Consider the following 23,965-nt stretch of genomic DNA (forward strand, 5'->3'; position numbering starts at 1 on the left):
CGAGAGAGTGGGGGGGGGGGGGAGAGGGAGCTTGAGGCTACAAGATGCCACCAGCAGATTATTCGGCGTGCGTGTTGTTGTTGCTTTCCTGCTGCCATTCATGAGTCATCATTGGGCAATTGCGCAAAGGCAAGCAAGACAAGCAAGCAAGCAAGCAGGCAACAAGACAGACGAGGACGGCAGCATGCGCTTGTGGGTTGGTGGCGGTGGACGAGGGGAGGATGGGTTGGAGGAGGAGGAAGAGGTGCTGGTGTTGGGATCGGGCCTGCGATCGCTGCCGTCCACATCGGAGCTGTCCCAAGAGGAGCCAGAGGCAGGCACTGCACGCTCCAGCGTCGCCACCTGCACGTGCGTGCACGTATGTGTGAATGTGTGTGTGTGTGTGTGTAGATGTTGTGTGTGGTAGTGAGTGTGTGAGTGTGTGTGTGTGTGTGTGAATGTGTGTGTAGATGTGTGCAGATGTGTGTGTGAGCATGCACGTGTGTAGATGTGTGTGTGTGTGTGTGTGTGTGTGTGCATGCGCGTGAATGCTTCACATCATCCGAGATCCCTGCCACCTCTCCTTGTCGAGCTCTCACGCTCAACTTGATTTCGATCTCCTTTGAGTGCAGGTTCAACCTCATCAACACAATCATTGGAGCCGGTGTGCTGTCGTTGCCGTATGCGTTTGCGTTAACCGGCTATGCGGGAGGCATCATCCTGTTGCTGCTGAACGTCGTCGGCGCAGACTACTCTCTGCGCGCTCTCTTACACTGCTCAAAGGTGCGCTTCTGTGTGCACTTAATGGTACCAAAGCGGGATTTGTCTCTTGTTGCGTATCCTGGACCGATCGCATTTACAGCTCCAGCCAAGCCCGCACATGCTCACGCCACACACACACATACATACACACACACACACACACACACACACACACACAAACACACATATACACATGTTTACAGGCGTGTGGCAGACGCACGTACGAAGGCGTGACGGAGTTTGCATTTGGGCGCGTGGGCCTCGCGATTGTGTCTGCATCCTCCATCCTGCTCAACATCGGGGCGGCGACGGCGTACATTGTCATCATTGGCGACACGCTGCCGCACCTGATTGTGGACTTTGGCGGGGAAGACTTCCTGGCACGGTCATGGGAACGCATTTGGTGCACGGGCATGGTGATGATGATTGCCCTCATCCCACTCAGCCTGCTGCGCAACGTGACATACCTTGGCTACACCAGCCTCCTCTCGTTTGCTTGCGTGTTTGTGTTTGTGTTTGTCATGCTGGGCATTGCAACCGAGGGCCCGCAGCACGATCCAGATGCTATCGAGCACACAAAGGTGTGTGTGTGTGTGTTTGGTGGAATGGGTGATTTGAGACTGCGTGTGCGCATGCTTCTGTGCGTTTGTGTGTCTGTCTGTCTGCCTGTCTTTGTTTATTCCTCTTCCTCCTCCACGCGTGAACTCGCATCCCCATAACCACCACCACCATCACCGTGAACACTGCCGCTGCAGCCTGCTGCGTTCGTTGGGTCGACCAACCTCTTCCGGGCAGCAAGTCTGCTTGCCTTCAGCTTCACGTGTCACTCAACCATGTTCCCCATCTACCTCGAGCTTGAAAAGCCGACCGTCAAGCGCATGACCACCGCCATCCACAGCGCCATGGTGTGTCTGTGTGTCTGTGTGTATGTATGTATGTGTGTGTATGTATGTGTGTGTATGTATGTGTGTGTGTATGTATGTATGTATGTATGTATGTGTGTGTACGTGCATGTGTGTGCATGTGTGTATATGTGTATGTATGTGCTTTAACACTTGCTTTTTTGCATCGTGGTGCGTGCACCTTGAATCTGATTGTCCTGGCTCACGCTTCTGCTTGCTTGGTTGTTCGTTTTGCAGATTGTGTGCTTTGGGCTGTATCTGATTGTTGGACTGTGCGGCTATCTCACGTATCAGGACACTGACGGGGTACGTACCTGGTGCTGCGTTTGCGCGTGAATGCATGTGGATATGTTTCACAGATGACACAAGCGTTCCTGTTGAAGCTCCTCCCCTCACTCGCAAACGCACATACACTTGCGATCACACTCACTCACTCACTCACTCACATACGCCCATACATGCACTTCGCTCACGTGTTCAGGGCGTGAAAGGCGATGTGCTGGTGAACATTGGCCTGAACGAGAACCGCGCAATCACAAACGTCGTTCGCATCATGTACCTCATCAGCATCATCAGGTACCAAACGTGCGTGTGTGTGTGTGTGTGCATTACCTAGCGCGTGTGATTGAATGTGTGTGATTCTAAATGTGTGTGTGTGTGTGTCTCTCTCTCTCCTTCTCTGTCTCTCTCTCTCTGTGTCTCTCTCTCCTTCTCTCTCTCTCTCTCTCTCTCTCTCTCTCTCTCTCTCTGTGTGTGTGTGTGTCTCTCTCTCTCTCTCTCTCTCTCTCTCTCTCTCTCTCTCTCTCTCTCTCTCTCTCTCTCTCCCGCTCTGTGTCAGATGGGAACATCTGCCCGGTAGCTCTGACCAGCGTGCTCAAACACACCTCACATGACCACGTGTGCTGCTTCTGCTGCAGTTGTTGTTCTGAAGCAAGACCTGGACGTGATCATGGGCATATGTGACGCCCTGGCCGATGCAAACCAACTCAAACCGGTTCGTTGTCCTCCAATGTGGCTCATATTGGGTGCTGCGTGGCCCGCCGCTCGGAGCGAAATGCTCCGGGTTTGTTGGTGTTCTGCGTGCTGGTCGCGGTTGATGTCTGCACATGTGTCGCCTGTCACTTCGTCTCAGTGTGTCTCTCTCTCTCGTTCTCTCTCCTTCTCTCTCTCTCTCTCAGTCTCTGTCTCTCTGTCTCTCTGTCTCTCTGTGAGGATCTCTCTACTGTGTGCCTTGTCAGTGCACCAAGCAAACAATCACAAATCGACCTTCACTTATCGCTCCTCCCACCCTCTTTCTCTCCACCTCTTCAACTCCTCTCCCTTCCGCCAACCAAACCTGCAGCACATATCCGCTGGCGCTGCCTCCAATTCGACAGGCCGTGGGAGGCCTGTTGTTCCAGAACGACCACCCAACCTCGTGGCCTATCCTGCGACACCTGGCGCTATCCTTTGCCGTTCTGGTCCTCACCTTCCTCTTTGGCAACTACGTGCCTGTGCTGGAGTTTGTGTTTGGCCTCACGGGCGCCACTGGCGGCGTGATGCTCGTGTACATTCTGCCCGCTGCCATCAGCTTGAAAGTGCGCCAGCGCCTGTCCGTCACCACACGCGTCATTCTCTGGACCATGCTCATCGTCGGTATTGCTCTCGGTCAGTCGGGAGAGCTGGTGGTTGGGGTTGAGGTTTGGATGGGGCAGGGGAGGGAGTGGAAGTGCGTGAGAGTGTTCTGTGCGTGTTTGTGTGTGTGTGTGTGTGTGTGTGTGTGTGTGTGTGTGTGTGTGTTTGTTTGTGTGTGTGTGTGTGTGTGTGTGTGTGTGTGTGTGTGTGTGTGTGTGTGTGTGTGCTGGCTGCCAACCATATGTCAATAGTTTGCGTCTTGCAAAATTTCACCACGGCCGTCACCATGTTCTTCTTGTCATGGTCACCTGCAGGCGTATTATCCACCGCATACACCATCGTTGATCACGTGTCGTAGTCACCGCCAATCAGACTTGCCTTTGTGATGTGATGTGTGCTGCTGTCCCTCCGTCGTGTTCTTTGTTGTGATGGCCTTGGATTGTACGCTATGGTGCTCCTGTATTACACTCTTGTGTTATTCTCGCTCCTCTCATTTGTCTCATCTCCTCGTTACATCAGGACAGTGCACATCTGTGATTGTGTTGTGTGTGTGTGATTGTGATTGTGTTGTGTGTGTGTGTGTGTGTGTGTGTGTGTGTGTGTGATTGTGCTTGTATGTGTGTGATTGTGTACGTCAGCTTTCTTCATTTGCTTGTTTCAGGAATGGCGCATGCAAATCATGCTTGGTAATTGCACTCTTCCTTGTTTTTCAATTCGACCAACCCGCCTCACGCGTAGTGTGCGTGCCTGCACCCAAAGGATCAGATGCAATAAATTGATAGTTTGGGCCCGTGTTCCATTACATCATTCGCAACACACACACACACACACACACACACACACACACACACACACACACACACACACACACACACACACACACACACACGAACACACGTCTTGGTCTGTTAGCAGTTTACTGGTTGGTGAATAAACACTTGGGGGTCAGAGGTTGAACCGAACAGCACAGACAAAACCCGCCGCGGCGATGAAGGGGTTTCATGTGGGAAGCGCAACAGCACAAACGTTGACAACACGTGCAAGAGGAGGCTGTCTGTAGATATCAACACAATCACGGCGCCAGCAACACAAGCGTTGTGCGCGCACATGACAAACATTAAACACCAAAGGGGTGCTCATGGCACCCCTCTGCACACACACACACACACACACACACACACACACACACACACACACGCACACACACACACACACACACACACACACACACACACACACACACACACACACACACGTAGACACACACACACACACACACACACACGTAGACACACATCTCCAACAACACCGGCAACGTCAAGAGTAGACACGCTTGATGGTTTCGATGAGGGAGGACTCTCGCGATGAAGGCGCCACAAGCTCAAACGTGGGCACGGGCACGTGGAACAAACGTCCATCCTCGTCGTCCTGATGCAAGAAGGTGAAAAAGCCTCCCATCTTGCCTTGCTCCGAGTCCAGATACGTTTTGCTCGAGTACGAGAAGAAGGTCGACTCTTCGTTGAACGACGGCTCAAAGCCAACGACGCCGCGGCCAGTGACCGTCTCCAGGTGCCCCTGGGAATCTTGCGTTATCCACGTACGCTGAATTAAATTCAACGGCATGGACGAGTGCGACTCAATCAGGATCTGCCACATGCGCGTGTGCATGCGTGTGCGTGCGAGCATGGGTGTGTGTGCGTATGCATAAGTTAGAAGCAGAAATGGGTCAAAGAAAGCCAGGGTGGTGTCTGACGTTCAACCATACACAAGCACACACACACACACACACTCACACACGCACACGTAACACGCAACGCACACAAGCACAAGCACACACACACACGAGCACACAAGCACACACGCAACACACACACACACACACACACACACACACACACACACACACACACACACACAAGCACACGCACCTTGTAGAACCAGTTGTGGCTGTGCCTGCCGCGCGCTGCGTAGAAGGGGATGGCCTTGATGGTAAAGTCACCAAACGAGAGTTCGTACACGACGTTCTGTGACAGCTCTCCCTCCACGCGCTCGGCCCAGCGCTCATGGACCGGCCGCGCCACCGCAACGGCGTCATCATCGCCGCTCGCGTGCACCTCGGGCTTGAAGAGGAGGTTGATGTAGTTGTTGTCAAACTGGGGGTCGCTGGGCTCATATGGCATGATGTCCTTGTGGGCAACGTAGTCCACGTACTCGATGGCTGGGTTGGACATGATGGGTGTGCGGCACGCAATGTTCGTCCGCGTATCCTGCGCAAAGTCTTGTCGATCAACCATCACCTGGTGTGTTTGGTGGGTTGGTGGTGGTGTGTGTGTTGGAAGCACAAAGCATTTGGGCAGCAGTGTGGGGTGGGTGTGGAGAGTGACACGCACGAAAAGGTGCTCACAGAGAGAGAGAGTGTGTGTAGGTGTGTGTGTGTGACAGAGAGACAGCCACACACACACACACACACACACACACACACACACACACACACACACACACACACACAAAGACACAGACAAGCACACCCAAAACAAACAAACAACCAAACAAACAACGAAACAACCAACCAACCAAAACAGACACACACATACACAATCGCACGCACCTGATACCAGTACTGGCGCTCGAAGCGAAACGGAGTGGAGAAGCGAATAATGTCGCCATCAAGCGCGGGAAGCACGCGCATGTTCACGTCCGTCAGATCCCAGCTCTCCTGCACAAACCCAAACAGGTCGGTCCGGCCATCACACGCCTTGACCGCGGTAGAGTTTGGCACGACGATGGTCTGTTGCCCTCGTTGAAGGGGTTGATCTGATGCATGTGTGGACTCGCTACCCGCATCCTGCTGCTGCTGCTGTTGTTGTTGTTGCTGTTCAGATGCAGCCTTCTCTTGGTCGGCTGCGACCTTCCCTTGTTTCTTGGTTGAGGAAGACGGTTTCCTATGTGAGGCGTCAGCCGTGATGTCGTAGGCCCTCATGATGGCCTTGGCGTTGCGGCCCAACCCAAGACGGGCCACCGTGTCGGTGCCTTTGTGTTTGGACGAAAGCACGTCCGGCGGTTTGTCTGCCATCGGGCTCTGCGTGCGCCCTGTGTTTCCGTCCGCAGAGTTGCTGTCGTCGCTGCCGTCGCTGCCTTGGCTTGGTGTTGGCGGCGTAGCGGAAGCAGGTGTGGCGTTGTTGACATGCACGCCGAGCGCAGACAGCTCGTTCCGGGGAAGCACAACACTGCGGAGCTGGCCGCAGTCATAGATGATGGTGTCGGCCTTCCACACCGCAGTAATCACGCCGCGATAGCCGAGCTGCTCATGCACGAAGAACTGGCCCGCCTTGTATGGCTTGTCATTCGGCCGTGGAGGCGCGAGCTTGCCAAGCTCTTGCAGATGCCGCCGGGTGGATCTCAGTGCACACACACGACACGCAGAAGTGACGGGCAATGCGTGTTTGCTGGAGGTGGTTATTGCGCATGTTGTTGCTGCTCCTTCCAGTGATCCTGCTGTTGTTCTTGCTGCTGCTGTTGTTCTTGCTGCCGCTGTGAGCTGTGTGTGCCCGTGAAAGTGGCGTCTTCCCCGAGCACGTGCACGTCCAGCATCTCGCCCAACAACAAGGCTGCTCCACAACGCAGGCACACCACGTCGCATGATGGATGTGAAGGGGCTGTTGAGATGGCAGTTGTGTTTGTCTCTCGTCTCTTCTGTTGTCTTGTTTGTGTTCGTTCGTTGTGGTTGTGGAAATTTGCTGCATGTTTTCACATAAATTTGAACACTGTTGTGTCTGTCTGTGTGTGTATCTCTCTCTCTCTCTCTCTCTCTCTCTCTCTCTCTCTCTCTCTCTCTCTCTCTCTCTCTCTCTCTCTCTCTCTGTGTGTGTGCTTGGTGCTCTCTTGGTGCTCTCTGGTTGCTCTTCTGACGTGCAATGTCCATCGATTCTCGTTTATGGCAGTCGTTTCAGTTGTGTATGGTGGCGGACAAGGACGAGAAGATGAGGGTAGGAGGATTCAGAGGTTTAAGACGAAGAGGAAGGTGTCTGTTTTGGCATGTGCGCATGCGCACAGTCGCACAGTCGCGCACGGGTGCTTGTTGGTTAGTGGTCAGCCTTGCTGACGGTGAAGTAGGCGTGCACGTAGTCCATGCCGTGGTCGGTGGGCTTTTCGCTGATGCGCTCCGCATAGCGATCAAACAGCTCGTCCACCAGCTTGTCCCGCTCCTCCTCGCTGTTGGAGACATCCGGTGTTAGAGAGGTGTGTGTGTGTGTGTGTGTGTGTGTGTGTGTGTGTGTGTGTGTGTGTGTGGTTGGATCAGTGAATGAGGTCACAATATCCTCTTGTTCTCTTCTCTTAACATGTCTTACCTGCTCACCTTTCACTTCACACAGAAACACACACACACACACAATCGCCACACACACACACACACACAATCGCCACACACACACACACATGCACACACACACACACATGCACACACACACACACACACACAATCGCGCACACACACACCTGTGCTTGGGTGAGAGGCCGCTGCGGAAGGTGCTGTTGCTCCAGGTGCGAGTGGTTGGCACAAAGGTGCGCGCATAGTCCTTCGGCTTGATTTTGCCTGCAAGCAAGCTCTGGCGGAACGGGCAGGGCGTCACCCGCGTCTCCAGCCGGTCCAGTGAAAGAGAGGAGAGCTCGGCATCTGCAGGAATACAAGAGCATGGAAGAAAGCGCACAGGCAGACAGAAAGGGATGAGTTGGCTGTGAGATGGGGACGCATGGCGAATGCAACGTGCTCGCAGGGTTTGTGTTTGCGCATGTGTGTGTGTGTGTTTGCGCATGTGTGTGGTGCCTTGGGAAGGGGAGGGGGTTGCACTGGTTGTTGCGAGTGTCACCACACACCCTCGCTCCAATCCAGCCTCCAACCAGCCACCACCTCCAAACACACCACTAACCAACAAGCACACTCCCTGGTGCCAAGCCATACAGACCGTGGAAAACGGCGCGGTGCTCGTCCTCAGTCCGGTACTGGTGCGGGAAGTTGGTGTTGGCAACCTCCTTGTCCGTGATGAGCCCTTCCCGTGCCATGCCACGCCAAATCTCATTGAAGTTGGTGTGCATGCAGCCTTCACACAGAGAATTGGGTGCGCGCGCGTGGGTTTGTGTTTGTGTTTGTGTGTGTGTGTGTGTGTGTGTGTGTGTGTGTGTGTGTGTGTGTGTGTGTGTGTGTGTGTGCGTGTGCGCGTATGTGTGTGTGTGTGTGTGTGTATGTGCAGAAGTGATGTGAGCTGTATGGGTGTGCAAAGGGGGAGGAAAGACAATAATGAAAAAGGGCACGAGTTTGAGGGGACCGCGTAAGGGCCGTGCAGCCGCAATGAAAGCCACCCCCCCCCTCTCTCTCTCTCTAACACAAAAAAACCCACCACGACTCACTTGGGGTCTTGTGCGTGTGGCCGAGGAACTGGCCGTCTGGATCTTTTGCAAAGTTCACGCACACAAACTGCGCACCCGCCTTCATCTCGTTCTTGCGGAGTTTGAAAATGTGCTTCAGGTCCTTGTGCGCCTGATCCGAGTACATCTTCTTCGCGTGCGCTGCGGTTCGGGAGAGGGAGGGAGAGCGTGTGGGTGCATAGCGGGTGATGATGAGATGCAGCAAAGTCGTCGTCGCTGCCAGCGAACACGCATTGTGTGTGGCAAAGCAACGCAAGCACAAGCAAGCACTCAAGAACGAGAGCAACAGATGCCACCAGCCTCCAACGAACAGTTGTCGCGTTTCCTCTCACACGTCTCTACATCAGCTGGGTTCGTACCGTCCTGCGTGTAGGAGGAGTGGAGCGCATCTGGGATTGGGCAGGGCGCAGATGTCAGCCAGTGCATGGCCGTGGCAGCGTACCCAAAGTCAACGGTCGCATCCGGCGTCACCTGGATGATGGTGGGGTGGGTTGTCGTGAGTGTATTGTGTGATGAGTGTATTGTGTGATGAGTGTATGGTGTGGCTGGTGAGATTTGAGGTTGAGGGCGTGCAGCACCAACAGAGGGTGAGGTAAAGTACCTCAGGACCCAAACCCATCAGCACGACCACCCACACGACTCACAAGCATCACTTCGTCATTGCTGAGCCACCTCATCCTTGTCTTCCTCTCCGCCATGTGAAGCGATGTACCTGCTGGTAGAACGAGGTGCCGGATGCCATGATGTACACGTTATCGTCCATGTCCAGCAGTGTCTCCATTGGCGTGTCATCCTCTGCATGAGCGCACAGGGAATAGGAGGAGTGAGGTGAGGAGAGGAGGCTCGTGCTGTTGGGTTTGGTTGTAAGACACATGACACGGTGATTGGCAGTGTACATGATGAGGTACAACAAGAACGCATGAGCCATCCATGTGTTGTGTGTGTGACTTGCTTACGAGATGAAGCTGGCGTGGGGATGATGCCGTGCATGCGCTTGAAGAGGCTGTTGTAGTCGTTGACGGGCTGGTCCTCGTAGAGAAACACGACAGGGTCGCGGGGCAGCGACTCGCGCAGCTGGTGCAGCAGCTCTGTCAGGAGGGTACTGCCGTGAGAACGCGAACACCAAGGTAGGGCAGGACACGAAATCACACACACACACACATGGGCTTGCAGTAGGCACACTGGCCACAGCACGCGCATCGGTTGGGATGCAGCAGACACACACACACACACACATTCACACATTCGCACACACACGCACACACATTCGCACACACACATACACACATTCACACACACACACGCACACACACACATTCAAACGCACTGGCAAAGAGAGGCATGGATGTGCCGCCGTCGGCCGTGCCGTAATCGGCAATGGTGAAGGGCTTGCCGTCGTTGCGACGCTTGTACGCTTCAATGGCGTGGCCCATGGCTTCCTGGCACAGGTCGGTTGAGTTGCCAATCACATCAAAGCAGCCCTTTGTTGCCAGGGTGTAAAAACCTGCACAACCAAACACAAGCATGTGGTGAGGAGCAACCAAGAAGGAAACCCGCAGCCGAGCACGAATAGACGAATGCCACCGCAGCCACGAAAGCACACACACACACACACACACACATGTGAAGCAGCCTCGCAGCATTACCTGTGCCTTCCTTTCCGTATGGAACATGTTTGCCTTCTTGTTCCTTGGTTGTCGCCCGACGCGTGCGAGAGCCGGAGCTTGAGCTCATCATCTTGGCAGACAGTGCTTGCTTGCTTGCTTGCTTGCTTGCTTGGTGATGGAGGAAATGGACCGGTCTCACCCGAACCGCATTGAGCGGGCGAGCTGGCTGGAGGGTGAAGCAATAATCCTTCAGCACGCATCAAGCAACAAGCAGAGCGATGAAGCAAGTCAGCAAGCAAGAAGCAAGAAGCAAAGAAGCAAGAAGCGATCAATCATCACATCAACACATCATCATCAACCGCTGTGCGGCTGCAGTTTGTCGTGTCGAATGTTTGCCTCGAATGAGACCAAAAACACGGCAACTGTCCGCGCGTTTTGCTGGCTTCCTCTTCCGGCGCCACCAGTGGATATGGGTGTCGTTTTGGCAGTGGTGTTGCTGCTCACCATCTTGACCTTCTGCCCCACGCTGAAAGGTGAGGGCAAGGGGTTGCGACAAGTTGCGAGGGGTCAGCAACATGCTTGCTTGCTTGCTTCGGTGTGAAACCCTTGTACATGAGAAGAGGCGATGACTGGAGGAATATGTGTGCTTGTTTCAAAACAAAACGCCGCTGTCCTGCTGTCCTTGTCAGCGTGATGTGATGTATGACAAGGACAATCACCTTGTTCTTCTCCCTTGTTGTCCGTCTGTTGTTTCACAGTGTCAGCGCAGTGCACAACAACCTGTGAAGCAGGAGAGAAGTGCGTCGGTTCAGATTGCGCCGAGTGTGACCCAGGTACAGCATCAACACAAAACATACAATATCGTGGTTTGAGGTGTTTGGGGTGACATTGCATCTTCTCGGCGCTTCCAAGTCCGGTCCCTAAAACAACTACACCCACCACTGCCCCCTTCTCACTATGTCGCTACACTGGGCGTGCGTGCTGGTTGCTTATTTCTGCTCAAGGCACATTTCAAGATGCAAACGACCACATGCAGACCACGTGCAAGACATGCATGAACCTGAACGCCTACCAGCCAAACTCCGGTCAAGCAGGTGTGTGTGTGTGTGTGTGTGTGTGTGTGTGTGTGTGTGTGTGTGTGTGTGTGTGTGTGTGTATTGTGCTGTGCTGTGCCACCCTGCGCTGAAAGCATAATTGCACTCACCCCCTCCCCGCACATACACTCACACATCTGAATACCGCTTCATGCTTGCAGGCTGCATTGAGTTTGCGTCATGTGGCCGAGGCAAGAAGTTTGTGACCGGCACAACCACGACACCTTCCACATGTGTAAACTGCGATGCAGGTACACCACGAGTGTCCTGTCGGTGCATGCTCTCCTTAGCTCCTTTGGTGTGCCTGATTGCCAGACATGCTGCATTACAGTCAGGATTGCTTCTGCATGCTATTCAGCGCCTTCACTTCATCTTCACTTCATTCAACCCATTCTCCCATTCCCCACCCATCTGCCTTGTTGTTGCATGCAGGCACATATCAGGATCAAAACGGTCATTTTGATCCAGACTGCAAACCGTGCACGGGAAACACGTTCACAGACCAGCCGGGACAACAAGGTCTGTGTGTGGTGTGTGTCTGTGAATGTGTGAATGTGTGTGTGAATATGTGCTTTTGTGTGCGTGTGTGCGACTGTCCATCCGCACAGTTGCTCACCTCGAGTGTTCATCCAGTGACTTTGCTTCCTTACGCTTCCTGCTCCTTCTTCTTACCCTCTCCGCCTCACCTCACCTCACCTCCCCACGTGTCCATGCACGTTGACAGGCTGCTCGGCGTGGTCGTCGTGCAATCAGGGCCAGAAGTGGGCAGCGGGTTCAGCCGATGCAGACGCAACATGCTCAAGCTGCACTCCAGGTTGGTGTGTGTGTGTGTGTGTGTGTGTGTGTGTGTGTGTGTGTGTGTGTGTGTGTGTGTGTGTGTGTGTGTGTGTTATCAGCACCATGGTATGCTTCATTGCTTGTCTTCATCTGCCATGGATGGCATGACATGTGCCCCTTGTCTTCACCATTATCACCACCACCACAACTCCTGCCAGGCACGTACCAAAATGAGTTCAGCCACCAGCACACATCGTGTAAGGGCTGTGGAGCTGGAACGTTCCAAAGCGGACACGGCGCCTCAGGTCAGCCACCCACACATGTGCACGTCTTTGCTGGTGATTTCCTCCACCTTGGCGTGTCGTTTCTTTGTGCAATCAACAAACGGAGCACCATTGTCTTCTCATTCGCGTGTGTGTATAAGTGTCTTTCGTGCACTCACTTGCTTCCACTGCCCCTTTTCTTGCGTCAAACAGGTTGCGACGACTGGAAGACATGTGGAAAAGGCAAAAAGTGGGCGACTGGAACGTCCACAACGGATGCAACGTGCTCGCCTTGCGGATCATGTAAGCAGCAGGGATCAGGGGTCGAAGCGGCGTGTGTGTGTGTGTGTGTGTGTGTGTGTGTGTGTGTGTGTGTGTGTGTGTGTGTGTGTGTGTGTGTGTGTGTGTGTGTGTGTGTGTGTGTGTGTGCCAAAGGAGCTCCTTTGCCTGCACATGCTCTTCCCGTCCTCACTCACTCCCTCCTCCCTCACTCACACTCATTCACCTCATGTGCAGTTGAGTTCCAGTCCAAGTCTTCGCACCAGGACACCTCGTGTACCTCGTGGTCCACGTGTGGGCCGGGGTATGAGGTGACCATCGAACCGACAGCCAGCAACGACCGCTTGTGTGCAATGTGCGATTACGGGCACTACCAGGATGACACAAACCAGATGGACTGCAAGCCGTGTGATCCTGGCCAGCACCAAGACGAGCGCGGGCAAATTGAGTGCAAGGCGTGTGGTGCAGGCAAATACCAGGGCAGCTCTGGCCAAAAGGGTATGCGCAATGGATGTTCAGGCCCTTGCGTTTGCTCTGCCTTGTGTGCTGTACTGTTGGCGTGCGTGGGGCGGTGATGGTGGCACTGCATCTCAGCCCATGCAACCATGGTTCTGCAAATACAATTACACACACACACACGTACACTAACAATGTCTCTCACGTGCTTTGGCTGTCGCGTGTCAACTATGTGCACGACAGACTGCATTGCTTACAGCACGTGCGATCGAGGAGAGCGGTGGATCAGCGGAACGAAGACGAAGGACTCGTCGTGCAGGAGCTGCGATATCGGTGAGTTGGCTCGGTCATTGCGATGCTGGGACACAATGAACACATGTGCGGCATTTTCGAGGGTGGTGGTGCATAGTTGCTGTGACGCCGTGCAGCTGCTGCTCCACTCACTCTGATACACACCACACAACACACAACGCGATTGTTGCACGTCTGTGCCACCGCAGGCAAGTACCAGAACTTCCTCAACCACCAGCGCACATCGTGCAAGACGTGCCCTGATGGGAAGTACCAGCTGAACACGGGGCGTGGTAGCTGTCCAGACTGCACCACATGCGAGGACGGGTTCGAGGAGGTGCTGCCTTGCACACCGACATCCGACCGCACATGCACAGGTACGGTGTTGTACATGGAAGGCATTGTTTGTGCAATGCCACGTGCATGGCCACATTTGGTTTGTTGGGAGCACACAGATGAAGAGGACGTGTGACTGTGACTTGCGCCTGTCTGTCCTCCACTGCCGCCATCTGCCTTCATACCTGACTTGCACTCTCCACCACACAAACACGCACACACACGGGATCATGCTGCAGAAAATGACCCGCCTACCATCGTGCTGCGGCGGCCAGACAACAACGCCGTCATCACAAACACGTACACGGTTGAGGCTGGGCTGCCTTTTGAGCCCCCAATCTTCACGGCAACAGACACGGCGGCCGGTACCGTCACAAAGACGCCACCACCCAACCTCGGCGATATTGACACGAGTGAGTGCGTGAATGCCGTGAATAGATGTGGTGCCCTTCTGGGTGCGGTTGATCACTCGCTTCTTGGTTTGCACTGCATCTTGTTGCATCCTGTTCTCACACGGATCTCACCTCACACACACACACACACACAATGCACACACACACACAATGCACACACACACACACACACACACACACACACACACACACACACACACAATACACACGCACAGGCACCGTGCGGTCTGACCAGATGCTGACGTACAAGGCGACGGATGCGAACATGAACACGGCAACACGCACCATCACCGTGGTAGTCGTGGACACGACAGGGCCCGCCATCACATTTGACCCTGCAGTGCTGCAGCTGGAGGCCGGGGAGGAGGTGATGCGCAGCAATTTCACGGCCGGCGTTTCCATCGTGGACCGCGTGGACGGAACACTCGGCATCGACCTGCTGGAGTACGATGCCAGCGACGTGAAAGTGAACAAGCTGGGCATGTACGAGGTGGTGTACACGCTGTCTGCATCCGACTCGAACAACAACGAAGCGCCACCCACCACACGCACAGCAGCCGTCGTCGACACCCTTCCACCGGTGTGTGTGTGTGTGTGTGTGTGTGTGTGTGTGTGTGTGTGTGTGTGTGTGTGTGTGTGTGTGCGTGTGTGTGTGTGCGTATATATGTGTGTGCGTGTGCATGTGTGTGTGTACATGAGTGTGTTTCGGTTGTGTGCTTGCCTACCTTCGTGGACACTCACTTACCTCCTTGCCTCCGAGTCTCCTTGCCTCCGTTTCTCCTTGCCTCCCATTCAACTCCTTTATCTGTTCACTTCCTCACCAATCCCTGTCACACATTGCCAACCAATCATAGGTCATCACCATTGGTTTTGGCGACCGCGAAGTGTCGGAACACAACGTGGTTATCCACGAGGCGGCAACAGAGTTTATCTTCCCGAGCCAGTCTGCATTTGATACATTCGACACCGCTGTCAACGGCGGCGATGTGCGACGCAATGAAGAGCCGGTGCGTTGTCGCTCTTTTCCTGTATCTTCCTTGTCGCTATTGTGTCTTAACCACGTCATGCGCCATTCCATCGCTTCCATTTCTCCCACTTCTCACTCCCCGTCTCACGCACCCTTTTCCCTTGACACTCACATTCCCCCCGACTTCCCTCCCCCAACACTCCCCCTGTTCGCAGACCTTCCACTCGGTTGTGGACGATGGCACGCAGTTCACGTTCACGTACACGGCGACGGATGCATCGGGCAACACGGCGACGGTGGTGTATGTGATTGAGGTGCGGGACACGATTGCGCCAACCATCACCATCAATGGCGAGCACAACATCACGCACGAGGCCGGGACGGAATATGTCGATGCAGGAGCAACGGCAACGGACCTGCTGGAGGATGCGATTGGGCGCGGGGTGGAGGTGGTGGTCACCAATAACGTGTTGAGCAAGCCGCCGTCTGTGCCCGCGGTGTTCACGGTGGAGTACGACGCGTGCGACAAGGCCGGCAACTGTGCCAAGGCAACGCGCTCCGTGACCGTGCTGGACCGCACAGCCCCGAGCATCAAGCTCATTGGCGGCTCACCACTGGTCGTAGGAGCGGGAAGCAACTTCACCGACATCGACCCTGGCGTGACGCTGGCTGACCTGTACTACGACAACGCCGACCTGACGCTGGTGATTGACGAGGGAAGCTATTTGACCACACCAACAACAGCTCCGGTCTCCTTCAACGTCACATACACGGTGGCAGACCCGTCCCGCAACACGGCCAGCGTCACGCGCACCATCACCATCATCGACACAACGCCGCCAGACCTACGTGTCAACGGGAACCTGAGCGTGACGGTTGGCGACGGCGTGACGTGGGTTGAGCCGGGCATTGCACGTGCATATGACAACATCGATGGTGATGTGCGATCGCGTGTGGTGGCGACGACGCAACTTGAGGAGGCCGGCGTTGTTGTTCCCACCATGTGTGCGTATTCATCTGCGCGCGAGTTTGTGCCGCCGCTGTCGCCGTGCGTGTGGTCTTCACCTCGAATGGACGCGGTGGAGTCGAGAGCGCCGAGCGGCACCGTGTACCGCATCAACTACACGGTGGCGGACGCAGCGAGCAACGTGGCGTTTGTGGAGCGCGTGGTGCGGGTTGCAGACCCCTCGTCGCCTCTCCTCCGCGTCAATGGTCGTGGTGTCATGACGCTGGAGTTTAGTGACGATCGAGGCTCATTTGCCGATCCTGGAGCAACAGCTCTCGACGCCCACGACGGCGACCTGAGCGGGGACGTGTGCGTTGGCGTGAGCATTGTGACGCGCGACGCGAGCGGCGTTGTTGCGCCAGGCGACGTTGATGGTATTGGCGAAGCTGCCATCAACTATGTCCTCTCGCTTGCTCGCAACGCATCCACAACAATAGCACCACCTCCCGCCACTTCCACCGCTTCCACAACTACGATGAACGCAGACACAAGCAACAGCAACAGCAGCAGCAGCACAGCGATAACGACCACTGCAGCTGGGACGACAGCTGCGGACATGTTTGGGCTGGACGCTGCTGTGGCGTCGGCGGAGGTGGGCACGGTGTATGTGCTGCAGTACAGCGTGCACGACCGGGCGGGCAACGCCGCTGTTGGTGTGCAGCGGGCGGTGGTGGTGGTGGACACGACGCCGCCCGAGGTGACGCTGTATGGCGCGGAGGAGGTGCACGTGCCGTATGCGACACGGTATGTGGAGGCCGGGTACAGCGCACAGGATGTGCACGACGGCAACATAACGTCGCAGGTGGTGGTGAGTGGGGCCGATGCGATTGACGTGCACGTGGCGGGGACGAACGAGGTTGAGTACGCGGTGACGGATGCGAACGGCAATACGGGTGTCGCGGTGCGGACGGTGGTGGTTGACGGGTTGACACGACCCGATGGTGTGAATACAGTGGTGAGGCTGGTGCTTGCAGGCACGGCGGAGTCCATCTTTGACGGCGACGTGCAGCAGCTGGAGCGCCTGCTGGAGGAGGCGCTGAATGTCGAGTTTGTGGTGGTGTTGAGCGTGGAGGATGGGCCGGCGGTTGTGCTGCGCCCTGAACAACGGCGCGTGATGACGACGGTGGTGCAGTTTGGCGTGCGCAATGCCACGTCCCTGGCGTGGGAGTCCAACACAGATGCGATTGGTACGCTCGAGAGCCGAGCATCTTTGGACAAGGCACGAATCGTTGACGTGCACAGCGCCAACCCTCAAATGCAGTCAGCGTCTTCTTCGTCGTCAAGTTCGTTGACTGTTCTGGCTGGCAGCGTTGCTGGCGGTCTTGTCCTCGCGGTACGTATGTGCGTGTGTGCGTGTGTGCGTGTGTGTGTGTGCCTACATTGCTAGCCTGTCTGCTGATGCACACGCCTTGATGCTGCCTCTTCATGTCACCATTAACCGTTTGTTCTCACGGTTTTGCGACTGCCCAATGCGACGCAGGTTCTGCTGGTTATCGCTGCTGTTGTGTGGCGGCGAAGGAAGCGGTCACGAGCGGAACTTGCCATGGTGAGTAGCTCTCTGGCATACCTGTCGTGTCCCATTGGATGCCAGCCAAATACCAATCCAGATACGTTCTTCTCTCTTCAGTTGCTAATGTCACTTGCACTTTCTGTTCCTCCCGTGGATTGACTATCGTAGGTAAGCAACATCATCAATGCCACCAACCCCACATTCTCCCCTCACAGTGAGGACACTGGTAAGCATGCTGATGTGTGTGAACGTATGTTTTCTATCCGTGTGTGTGGGTGTAGGTGCTTGTGTGTGTGTGTGTGTGTGTGTGTGGGTGTAGGTGCTTGTGTGTGTGTGTGTGTGTGTGTGTGTGTGTGTGTGTGTGTGTGTGTGTGTGTGTGTGTGTGTGTGTGTGTGACACTGAAGGAAGGTTTAGAATCTGTATCATATTCCTATGAAGGTTCTGGGAATATCAGGCATGACTGAAGGGTGATGACGTTGAGGCTTCCATGCTCACACCTTCACACACTCGAATGCGCGCTTACACACGTCCACACACATATACCCACGTGAACACATCTCCAATCATGGACCCCCTCCCCCCTTAAGCAGGTGATGAAGTGCATGCGCAACATAAATGGGATGCGGCGGTGTACGACGTATCTTCCCCTCAGTTTCATCATCAGCAGCAAGCCATGGGCAGCCAGGGCAGCGAGCTCAGCGATTCGGAACATGTGTACGCCACGCCGTCACTGTTGCCAGAGGTGCCACGAAATCCACAGCAGCGTGGGCGTGTGCACTCTGTACATGCGTGGTCCACAGGGCTGTACGACATTGAAGAGGAAGAGGAGGAGGATGACGACGACGAAGACACCGTATCCCAGCCAGCAGGGCGTGGAGTGTCTGGCTCTGGTTCTGGCCGTGGGGATGTTGGTGCACGTCGTGAAACGTTGTTTGCTCAGCGCATGCAGGCTGCCCGTGAACAGCAGCAGCGCCAACAAGCGCAGCCGACGTATGATGTGGTGGAAGCAATTGGGGCGCACACGGAGAAACACAGCGAAACTTAGAGGGATGAATGAGTGCTACATTGAAGTTGTGACGTTGTGTTACCTGAGTCATGCGAGTCTGTTACATTGGTTCATTCCGCCTTTTAAAGTACATAAAGCTCGCGCTGCCACCTTCAGCTTTAGCTTTTGTGTTATGAAGGCGAGAGAGGCGAAAGAAAAGACAGCTGAAGAAGGATGTCATGTCAGAGGAAGACAGATTCAAGTAACGTCTGCGCAATAGCTCCCTTGATTGGCCATTCGATGTTGTTTGTGTTGCAGGCGATAGACCACTGGTTCACGAGCGCCTCTGTGTCTTGCTGCAGCTTTGTTTCGGCATTCCACAACACTTGATCGAAGGAAGAGAAGACCTCTTGCTGGAAGGAATAGACATCTGTTTGTCATGACCTGCAAGTCACACAGACACACACACACAGAGCAACCATTTGACTTTGAATTGCGTGGTTTATTGCCTGAAATGACAGCAGCATTGGCTCGCGCCAGGCGCTTTAACACATGCAAGACAATAACGGCGGTTTGAGAACGCAGGACGCACGTTGTGTATCAACAGCATGAACACAGCTATGTAATTCTTGGTTGTTGAGCATGCAGATGCAATTAGGGACAAGGCGAGCGAGAGGGTGGAAACAACGCAAAACAGCGAAGCAGGACGAGGGGAGGTGAAGTGCAGCTTGACACACCGAATCCAGGAAAGGGCAACGACATGCCACCGATAACCAAAGATACTTCGAGGGCAGGGGATGTAGGGAACGTTTGTAACACACATGGACAGACAGACACACACACACAGAGACACAGACACACACAGACACAGAGCTGTACAGACACAGACACGTACACAGACACGTACACAGAGCAGACAGACAGACAGACAGACAGACAGACACACAGAGCAGACAGACAGACAGACAGACACACACACACACACACACAGCACGCACGTGACGCGCCGCTCAAGGGAGCGTGAAGCGTGAGCTGGGGCGTTTCGGCGAAGCGTGCTGTCGCTGCTCGCGCGAATGATGCGACTTGATCGGAGACCGATGCTTGTGGTGCGGGCTGCGGTGACTGCCTGCAGGTAAGAATATGGGCTGACCATCAAAGGCGTTGCGCAGCTGCTCGTTGAAGCGACGAACGGCCTGGCTCTGGTTCAGATCGTTACTGCTCAACGGCAAATCTGCCGGCAACGACATGACGCCCTCTCTGGATGTTGTTGTGCAGTTGTGTGTGTGTGAGCGAGAACAACATGTGTGCGTGTGTGTGTGTGTGCGTGTGTGTGTGTGCGTGCGTGTGTGTGTGTGACAGGAAAGTGTGGGATGCATGGCGATGTGTTCGTGATGTGCATTGTGAAACCAGAGCGTTTAGTCACACCAACAAAGCACTGTCCAAGACTCCTCCTCCCAACATGCATGTACGCACTCGTCAATGCGCTCCTTGGAAACGGTGTGGAAGCGAATCATGCTGGGCAGAGACGATGACGACACCGCCGATGGTGATGATGGCGGTGATGGCGATGACGGCGATGCGGCAGTCAGCGGGGAGGCGCTCATCGGATCTGCACTCTCAATGAAATCTGCAATAATGAAGGTCGGGAAGGGAAGGGAAGGGAAGGGAAGGGAAGGGAAGGGAAGGGAAGGGAAGGGAAGGGAAGGGAAGGGAAGGGAAGGGAAGGAAGGAAGGTGCGTGAGGTGGGTTTTGGGTGCCACGGCTTTGAAGGTATGAAGCGGGATAGAGGCGATGGAACAATGTCAGAATGCACGCGTGTCAGAGTTGCCGCACGTCCCAATCTCAATTTGAACGGCACATACCTCTCATGACGTCGATGAATGTCGTGTTGTAAAACTCAACAATGTCAACGGTCGCATCTGCGTCATCATCATCACTGACATCGTCGGATGGCACTGCTGTCCATGCAGCTCGCGACGCCTACAGCACGTGCGTATCGTTGTGTGCAAGCGAGTGGGAGCGGCAATGCAGGTTGTGCATGTGTATTGGAGTGAGTGCGCTTGAAATGCTGAGGTAGCGCACGCATGCACACGTTCTGGCGTGAAGCAAACAACAGGACAAGCAACGCAACAACAACACACACACATAGCGCATACGCACAATCACACAAAATCACACACACAATCACAACGCGCACTCACACAATCCCACAATCCCACACACACGCACACACAAGCACAACTCAAACCACACGTCAAAGAAACTCACATGGTCCATGTTGCGGTAGTGCAGGATGATGCTTCGCATTGTCAGCGTGTCGCTGAACCGTTGCACACATGCAAACAGCGAGCACAACAGCAGCGTGTCGAGGTGGCGGCCAAGGGCAAGGCGTTGCAGGGTGCGGGGCGTCTGCACAATGTGCTTCATGGCCACACCAGCAAGCAGCACCACAGGCGATTTCTGTCGCAAAAAAAGTTGGAGCGTGGCAGCGTGTGCGTGTGTGTGTGTGTTGGGGGGGGGAGTTGTGGTTGGAATTGTGGATGAGAAGGAGGTGAGAAGGGTAAAGGGATGCAAACGTACGCGATATCAGTGTGTGTGTGTGTGTGTGTGTGTGTGTGTGTGTGTGTGTGTGTGTGAGCGATCAACGGCACCTGTGGTAGGTCAAGGAGTTTTGTCAGGGCCACAAGACGCTTTTGAATGAGTGATAGCAACCGCGTCTGCAGCACGCTCCATGCTGTTGTAGAGATGGCGCGTGTTTCTTGTTTACCGCCACGAGTGCTTTTCTTCCCCGCCAACGCCTTTGCACGTCTGCAACAAGCAGATCAGGCACAATGGTGTCGGTATGTGCACGTGTGTGTGTTAGATGGTATTTGTGTGTGTGTGTGTTAGGTTGTGGTTGTGTGTGTGTGTGTGTTAGGTTGTGGTTGTGTATGTTCACACGCGCGAAAGTTCATAATGTTGTATGAGTACGTGCAGCACACGTGCAAGCGAACGCCGGTTGCAGTTGAGCGTGCTGGGCTGTTTACCTCGACGATGACGACGACGATGCGGCTGTGACTGTCGACTCTTCAGGCGGCGGTGTTTTCTGTAGATACAATTTGATCGCAATGAGCGGTCGGAGCGAAGGGCAGTGGTGCACCTGTTCACGCACGTGCAGGTAAAAACTCATCTCTACACACGCCCATGCACACACGCACACACGCACACACGCACACACGCACACACACACACATACACACACACACAAACACACACACACACACAAACACAAACACGCACACACACACACATACACGCACGCATACATACACACATCTACTCACCGAGCTGTGTGCACGTGGGAATGTCTGTTGGGAACTGAGTGCGGGCTTGCTCTCGAACCAGTCATTGAGTTTGTGTGATGCTGTCCACACGAGGTCAAGAAGACACACGCGTTCGCATGCGGCAATGCGGGCCAGCAGCACCGGTGGGAGGAATGGATTGCTGCGCACAACAATCTCCGTCATCTGAGAGAGAGTGAGAGAGAGTGTGTGTGTAACGAGTTGGATGGAAGAAAATCGTTGCGTGAGTCAGTTAACACACAGCAGAGCAAGTACAAGTATGCGTGAGCGCGCGCGTATGTGGATACGCAGCACATGACTGGTAGTGTTTTGCGGTGCATGCGCGAGCATGCGTGTGTGCATGTGCATGTGCATCATAGCAGTCAATGGATGTGAGGGAAATCACCCATCACAGCAGAGTACAACGTAGCGAGCGTTCACCTGCTGGTAATCGAACGGGTCAACGTCGAGCATGGACACGAGAGAAGGGAACGAGATGGTCTTATCCTGTGGTGATGACGACGGTGGATGATGAGGTGCAGAGGTTGAGAAAAGCGTGTGGAGAGGACACGTGTGAACGGCAAGAAGCAGAGGAACGCTTGAGGCGAGAAGTACGCATACGCAAGGTCAGACGCACACAAACATCTCTCACACACAACACACAAGCACACACACAACACACACACACACACTCTCTCTCGCACACACGTAACTACGAATACAGCAGCGCGTGTGATTGTTGACCTTGTATGCGAACAAGACGAGGTCAAGGGCAAGGGCAACGACGGTTTTGAGAACATCAGCGCGCTGGAGAAGGGAGGACGCGTGTCGCACAAGCCCGCGCGCCGCAAACTCGCGCTCAATGACACCAGACAGCAGCTGCAGTCGTGTTGTGTTGTATGTTTGTGTGTGTGCGTGTGTGTGTTGTTGTTCATGATGGTGTTGTGACAGCGCGATGCGAGTGAGTTGACATGGTGAATGGTGCGCCACAACTTGAGAGCGCGTGTTACCAACGCAGATGAGGTATGCGCTGGTACGCGTGACATGTACGCGTGGATGCTTGCAGGCACACCTTGTATGCGAGGGCTTTGCCGATGCGAGTGAAGTTGGAGAAGAGCTGGGAATTTCTCAGGGCATTTGCCGCAACCCACGCCGTCACCTGAACAATCACGTGCGAGCCAGTACAGATGTCGTGAGGACACAAAATCAATGGTGTAATGCTTCCTCAAGCCACACAGACACACACATACACAGACAGACTCACAGACACGCATATATACAGACACACGGACACGCATATATACAGACACACAAACACGCACACACACACACACACACACACACACACACAACACGGCACACCTTCTGGTCAGCGCGGGCAAAGACGTCTTCGAGCGGCGCTGCTGCGGATTCGGGGACGTCAATACTCGAGAGAGAACGGAGGAATGACAGATGTGCAGCCGGTAACTCGTGCGGGCGTGGAAGGGCCTGAGTTTGGAGGAGATATGGGGGGGGGGTGGTAAAGAGTTTCGTCGTTGGCAGAGGTTGACGATCGAGGGAGGAGGGTGTACGGGAATGGGACATTGTGTGATTGGTGATTGCGCGCGAGTACGTGCATGCGTGGATGTGTGCGCGTGAATGGTTGTGGTTGGTGCGTTGAAGAATACAACCGCCACAACATACAATCAAACGCAGCCGATGCAAGAGACACCTTGCCACGAATTGCAAACACGCGCCAACATACCTGCACGGCGCTGGCGTGGCTGTCACGTGCGCGCTGGCGTGATTTCTGCGGGGAATCTGCCAAGCGCTGACGGCGGTAGTACTGATGGGCAGCGATGCAAGTGGTGGTGGTGATGAGAGCGGTATTGAGAAGTTAGGCTTGTGGTGGCGAGAAGGCGTCAGTGTTGTACATACACACACACACACACACACACACACACACACACACACACACACACACACACACACACACCACC

General features: G+C 54.7%; 5 protein-coding genes across 5 annotated transcripts in view; 2 read left to right on the forward strand and 3 right to left on the reverse strand.

Moving 5' to 3' along the window:
* Positions 1–37: 37 nt before the first annotated feature.
* PTSG_08575 (uncharacterized protein) lies at positions 38–4,085 on the forward strand. Its single transcript, XM_004990310.1, has 8 exons — positions 38–348; positions 612–762; positions 945–1,322; positions 1,497–1,646; positions 1,881–1,949; positions 2,125–2,219; positions 2,986–3,290; positions 3,572–4,085. Exons 1-8 carry the CDS (start codon positions 101–103, stop codon positions 3,613–3,615), a joined length of 1,440 nt encoding a protein of 479 aa, XP_004990367.1. The 5' UTR covers positions 38–100; the 3' UTR covers positions 3,616–4,085.
* A 414-nt stretch (positions 4,086–4,499) lies between these two features.
* PTSG_08576 (ApaG domain-containing protein) lies at positions 4,500–6,978 on the reverse strand. Its single transcript, XM_004990311.1, has 3 exons — positions 5,866–6,978; positions 5,186–5,554; positions 4,500–4,904 (listed from the first exon to the last, which is right to left on the reverse strand). Exons 1-3 carry the CDS (start codon positions 6,895–6,897, stop codon positions 4,575–4,577), a joined length of 1,731 nt encoding a protein of 576 aa, XP_004990368.1. The 5' UTR covers positions 6,898–6,978; the 3' UTR covers positions 4,500–4,574.
* Positions 6,979–7,172: 194 nt separating this feature from the next.
* Positions 7,173–10,701, reverse strand: PTSG_08577 (uncharacterized protein). The gene is made up of 9 exons (XM_004990312.1): positions 10,328–10,701; positions 10,009–10,185; positions 9,638–9,769; positions 9,394–9,476; positions 9,041–9,152; positions 8,664–8,822; positions 8,222–8,356; positions 7,755–7,932; positions 7,173–7,469 (listed from the first exon to the last, which is right to left on the reverse strand). The coding sequence occupies exons 1-9, from the start codon at positions 10,416–10,418 to the stop codon at positions 7,340–7,342; spliced, it is 1,197 nt and encodes a 398-aa protein (XP_004990369.1). The 5' UTR covers positions 10,419–10,701; the 3' UTR covers positions 7,173–7,339.
* A 350-nt stretch (positions 10,702–11,051) lies between these two features.
* On the forward strand, positions 11,052–18,757 carry PTSG_08578 (uncharacterized protein). Its single transcript, XM_004990313.1, has 17 exons — positions 11,052–11,121; positions 11,293–11,382; positions 11,544–11,633; positions 11,815–11,901; positions 12,107–12,196; positions 12,378–12,464; positions 12,636–12,725; positions 12,939–13,199; positions 13,401–13,490; positions 13,658–13,825; positions 14,024–14,197; positions 14,413–14,777; positions 15,052–15,204; positions 15,380–17,503; positions 17,651–17,716; positions 17,849–17,906; positions 18,269–18,757. Exons 2-17 carry the CDS (start codon positions 11,319–11,321, stop codon positions 18,724–18,726), a joined length of 4,425 nt encoding a protein of 1,474 aa, XP_004990370.1. The 5' UTR covers positions 11,052–11,121; positions 11,293–11,318; the 3' UTR covers positions 18,727–18,757.
* Positions 18,758–19,232: 475 nt separating this feature from the next.
* PTSG_08579 (uncharacterized protein) overlaps positions 19,233–23,965 on the reverse strand; it is a 7,868-nt gene continuing 3,135 nt past the window's right edge. Inside the window, exons 7-18 of the mRNA XM_004990314.1 lie at positions 23,731–23,811; positions 23,349–23,474; positions 23,059–23,145; positions 22,731–22,865; positions 22,428–22,493; positions 21,990–22,172; positions 21,693–21,751; positions 21,318–21,474; positions 20,935–21,126; positions 20,529–20,646; positions 20,140–20,293; positions 19,233–19,923 (exon numbers count right to left, since the gene is read on the reverse strand). Coding sequence (XP_004990371.1) covers positions 19,677–19,923; positions 20,140–20,293; positions 20,529–20,646; positions 20,935–21,126; positions 21,318–21,474; positions 21,693–21,751; positions 21,990–22,172; positions 22,428–22,493; positions 22,731–22,865; positions 23,059–23,145; positions 23,349–23,474; positions 23,731–23,811 — 1,605 coding nt within the window. The 3' untranslated portion in view covers positions 19,233–19,676. The remainder of the gene's footprint in view (positions 19,924–20,139; positions 20,294–20,528; positions 20,647–20,934; positions 21,127–21,317; positions 21,475–21,692; positions 21,752–21,989; positions 22,173–22,427; positions 22,494–22,730; positions 22,866–23,058; positions 23,146–23,348; positions 23,475–23,730; positions 23,812–23,965) is intronic.

The sequence above is a fragment of the Salpingoeca rosetta genome, assembly GCF_000188695.1.
Source record: "Salpingoeca rosetta unplaced genomic scaffold supercont1.24, whole genome shotgun sequence".
Taxonomy (NCBI): domain Eukaryota; class Choanoflagellata; order Craspedida; family Salpingoecidae; genus Salpingoeca; species Salpingoeca rosetta.

What these genes read in the sequence shown, in the direction of transcription:
- PTSG_08575 (XM_004990310.1), top strand. Translation starts at nt 101, where the DNA reads ATGAGTCATCATTGGGCAATTGCGCAAAGGCAAGCAAGACAAGCAAGC. An exon ending in ATGCTATCGAGCACACAAAG is followed by an intron (nt 1,323 to 1,496) that starts GTGTGTGTGTGT and finishes CTGCCGCTGCAG; the next exon opens with CCTGCTGCGTTCGTTGGGTC. An exon ending in CATCGTCGGTATTGCTCTCG is followed by an intron (nt 3,291 to 3,571) that starts GTCAGTCGGGAG and finishes GGTCACCTGCAG; the next exon opens with GCGTATTATCCACCGCATAC.
- PTSG_08576 (XM_004990311.1), bottom strand. Translation starts at nt 6,897, where the DNA reads ATGCGACGTGGTGTGCCTGCGTTGTGGAGCAGCCTTGTTGTTGGGCGA. An exon ending in AGCGCCAGTACTGGTATCAG is followed by an intron (nt 5,555 to 5,865) that starts GTGCGTGCGATT and finishes CAAACACACCAG; the next exon opens with GTGATGGTTGATCGACAAGA. An exon ending in GCCACAACTGGTTCTACAAG is followed by an intron (nt 4,905 to 5,185) that starts GTGCGTGTGCTT and finishes CGCATGTGGCAG; the next exon opens with ATCCTGATTGAGTCGCACTC.
- PTSG_08577 (XM_004990312.1), bottom strand. Translation starts at nt 10,418, where the DNA reads ATGATGAGCTCAAGCTCCGGCTCTCGCACGCGTCGGGCGACAACCAAG. An exon ending in ATACGGAAAGGAAGGCACAG is followed by an intron (nt 10,186 to 10,327) that starts GTAATGCTGCGA and finishes TTGGTTGTGCAG; the next exon opens with GTTTTTACACCCTGGCAACA. An exon ending in ATCCATGCCTCTCTTTGCCA is followed by an intron (nt 9,770 to 10,008) that starts GTGCGTTTGAAT and finishes CCCTCCTGACAG; the next exon opens with AGCTGCTGCACCAGCTGCGC.
- PTSG_08578 (XM_004990313.1), top strand. Translation starts at nt 11,319, where the DNA reads ATGCAGACCACGTGCAAGACATGCATGAACCTGAACGCCTACCAGCCA. An exon ending in CCTCGGCGATATTGACACGA is followed by an intron (nt 14,198 to 14,412) that starts GTGAGTGCGTGA and finishes ACACACGCACAG; the next exon opens with GCACCGTGCGGTCTGACCAG. An exon ending in CTGGCGGTCTTGTCCTCGCG is followed by an intron (nt 17,504 to 17,650) that starts GTACGTATGTGC and finishes AATGCGACGCAG; the next exon opens with GTTCTGCTGGTTATCGCTGC.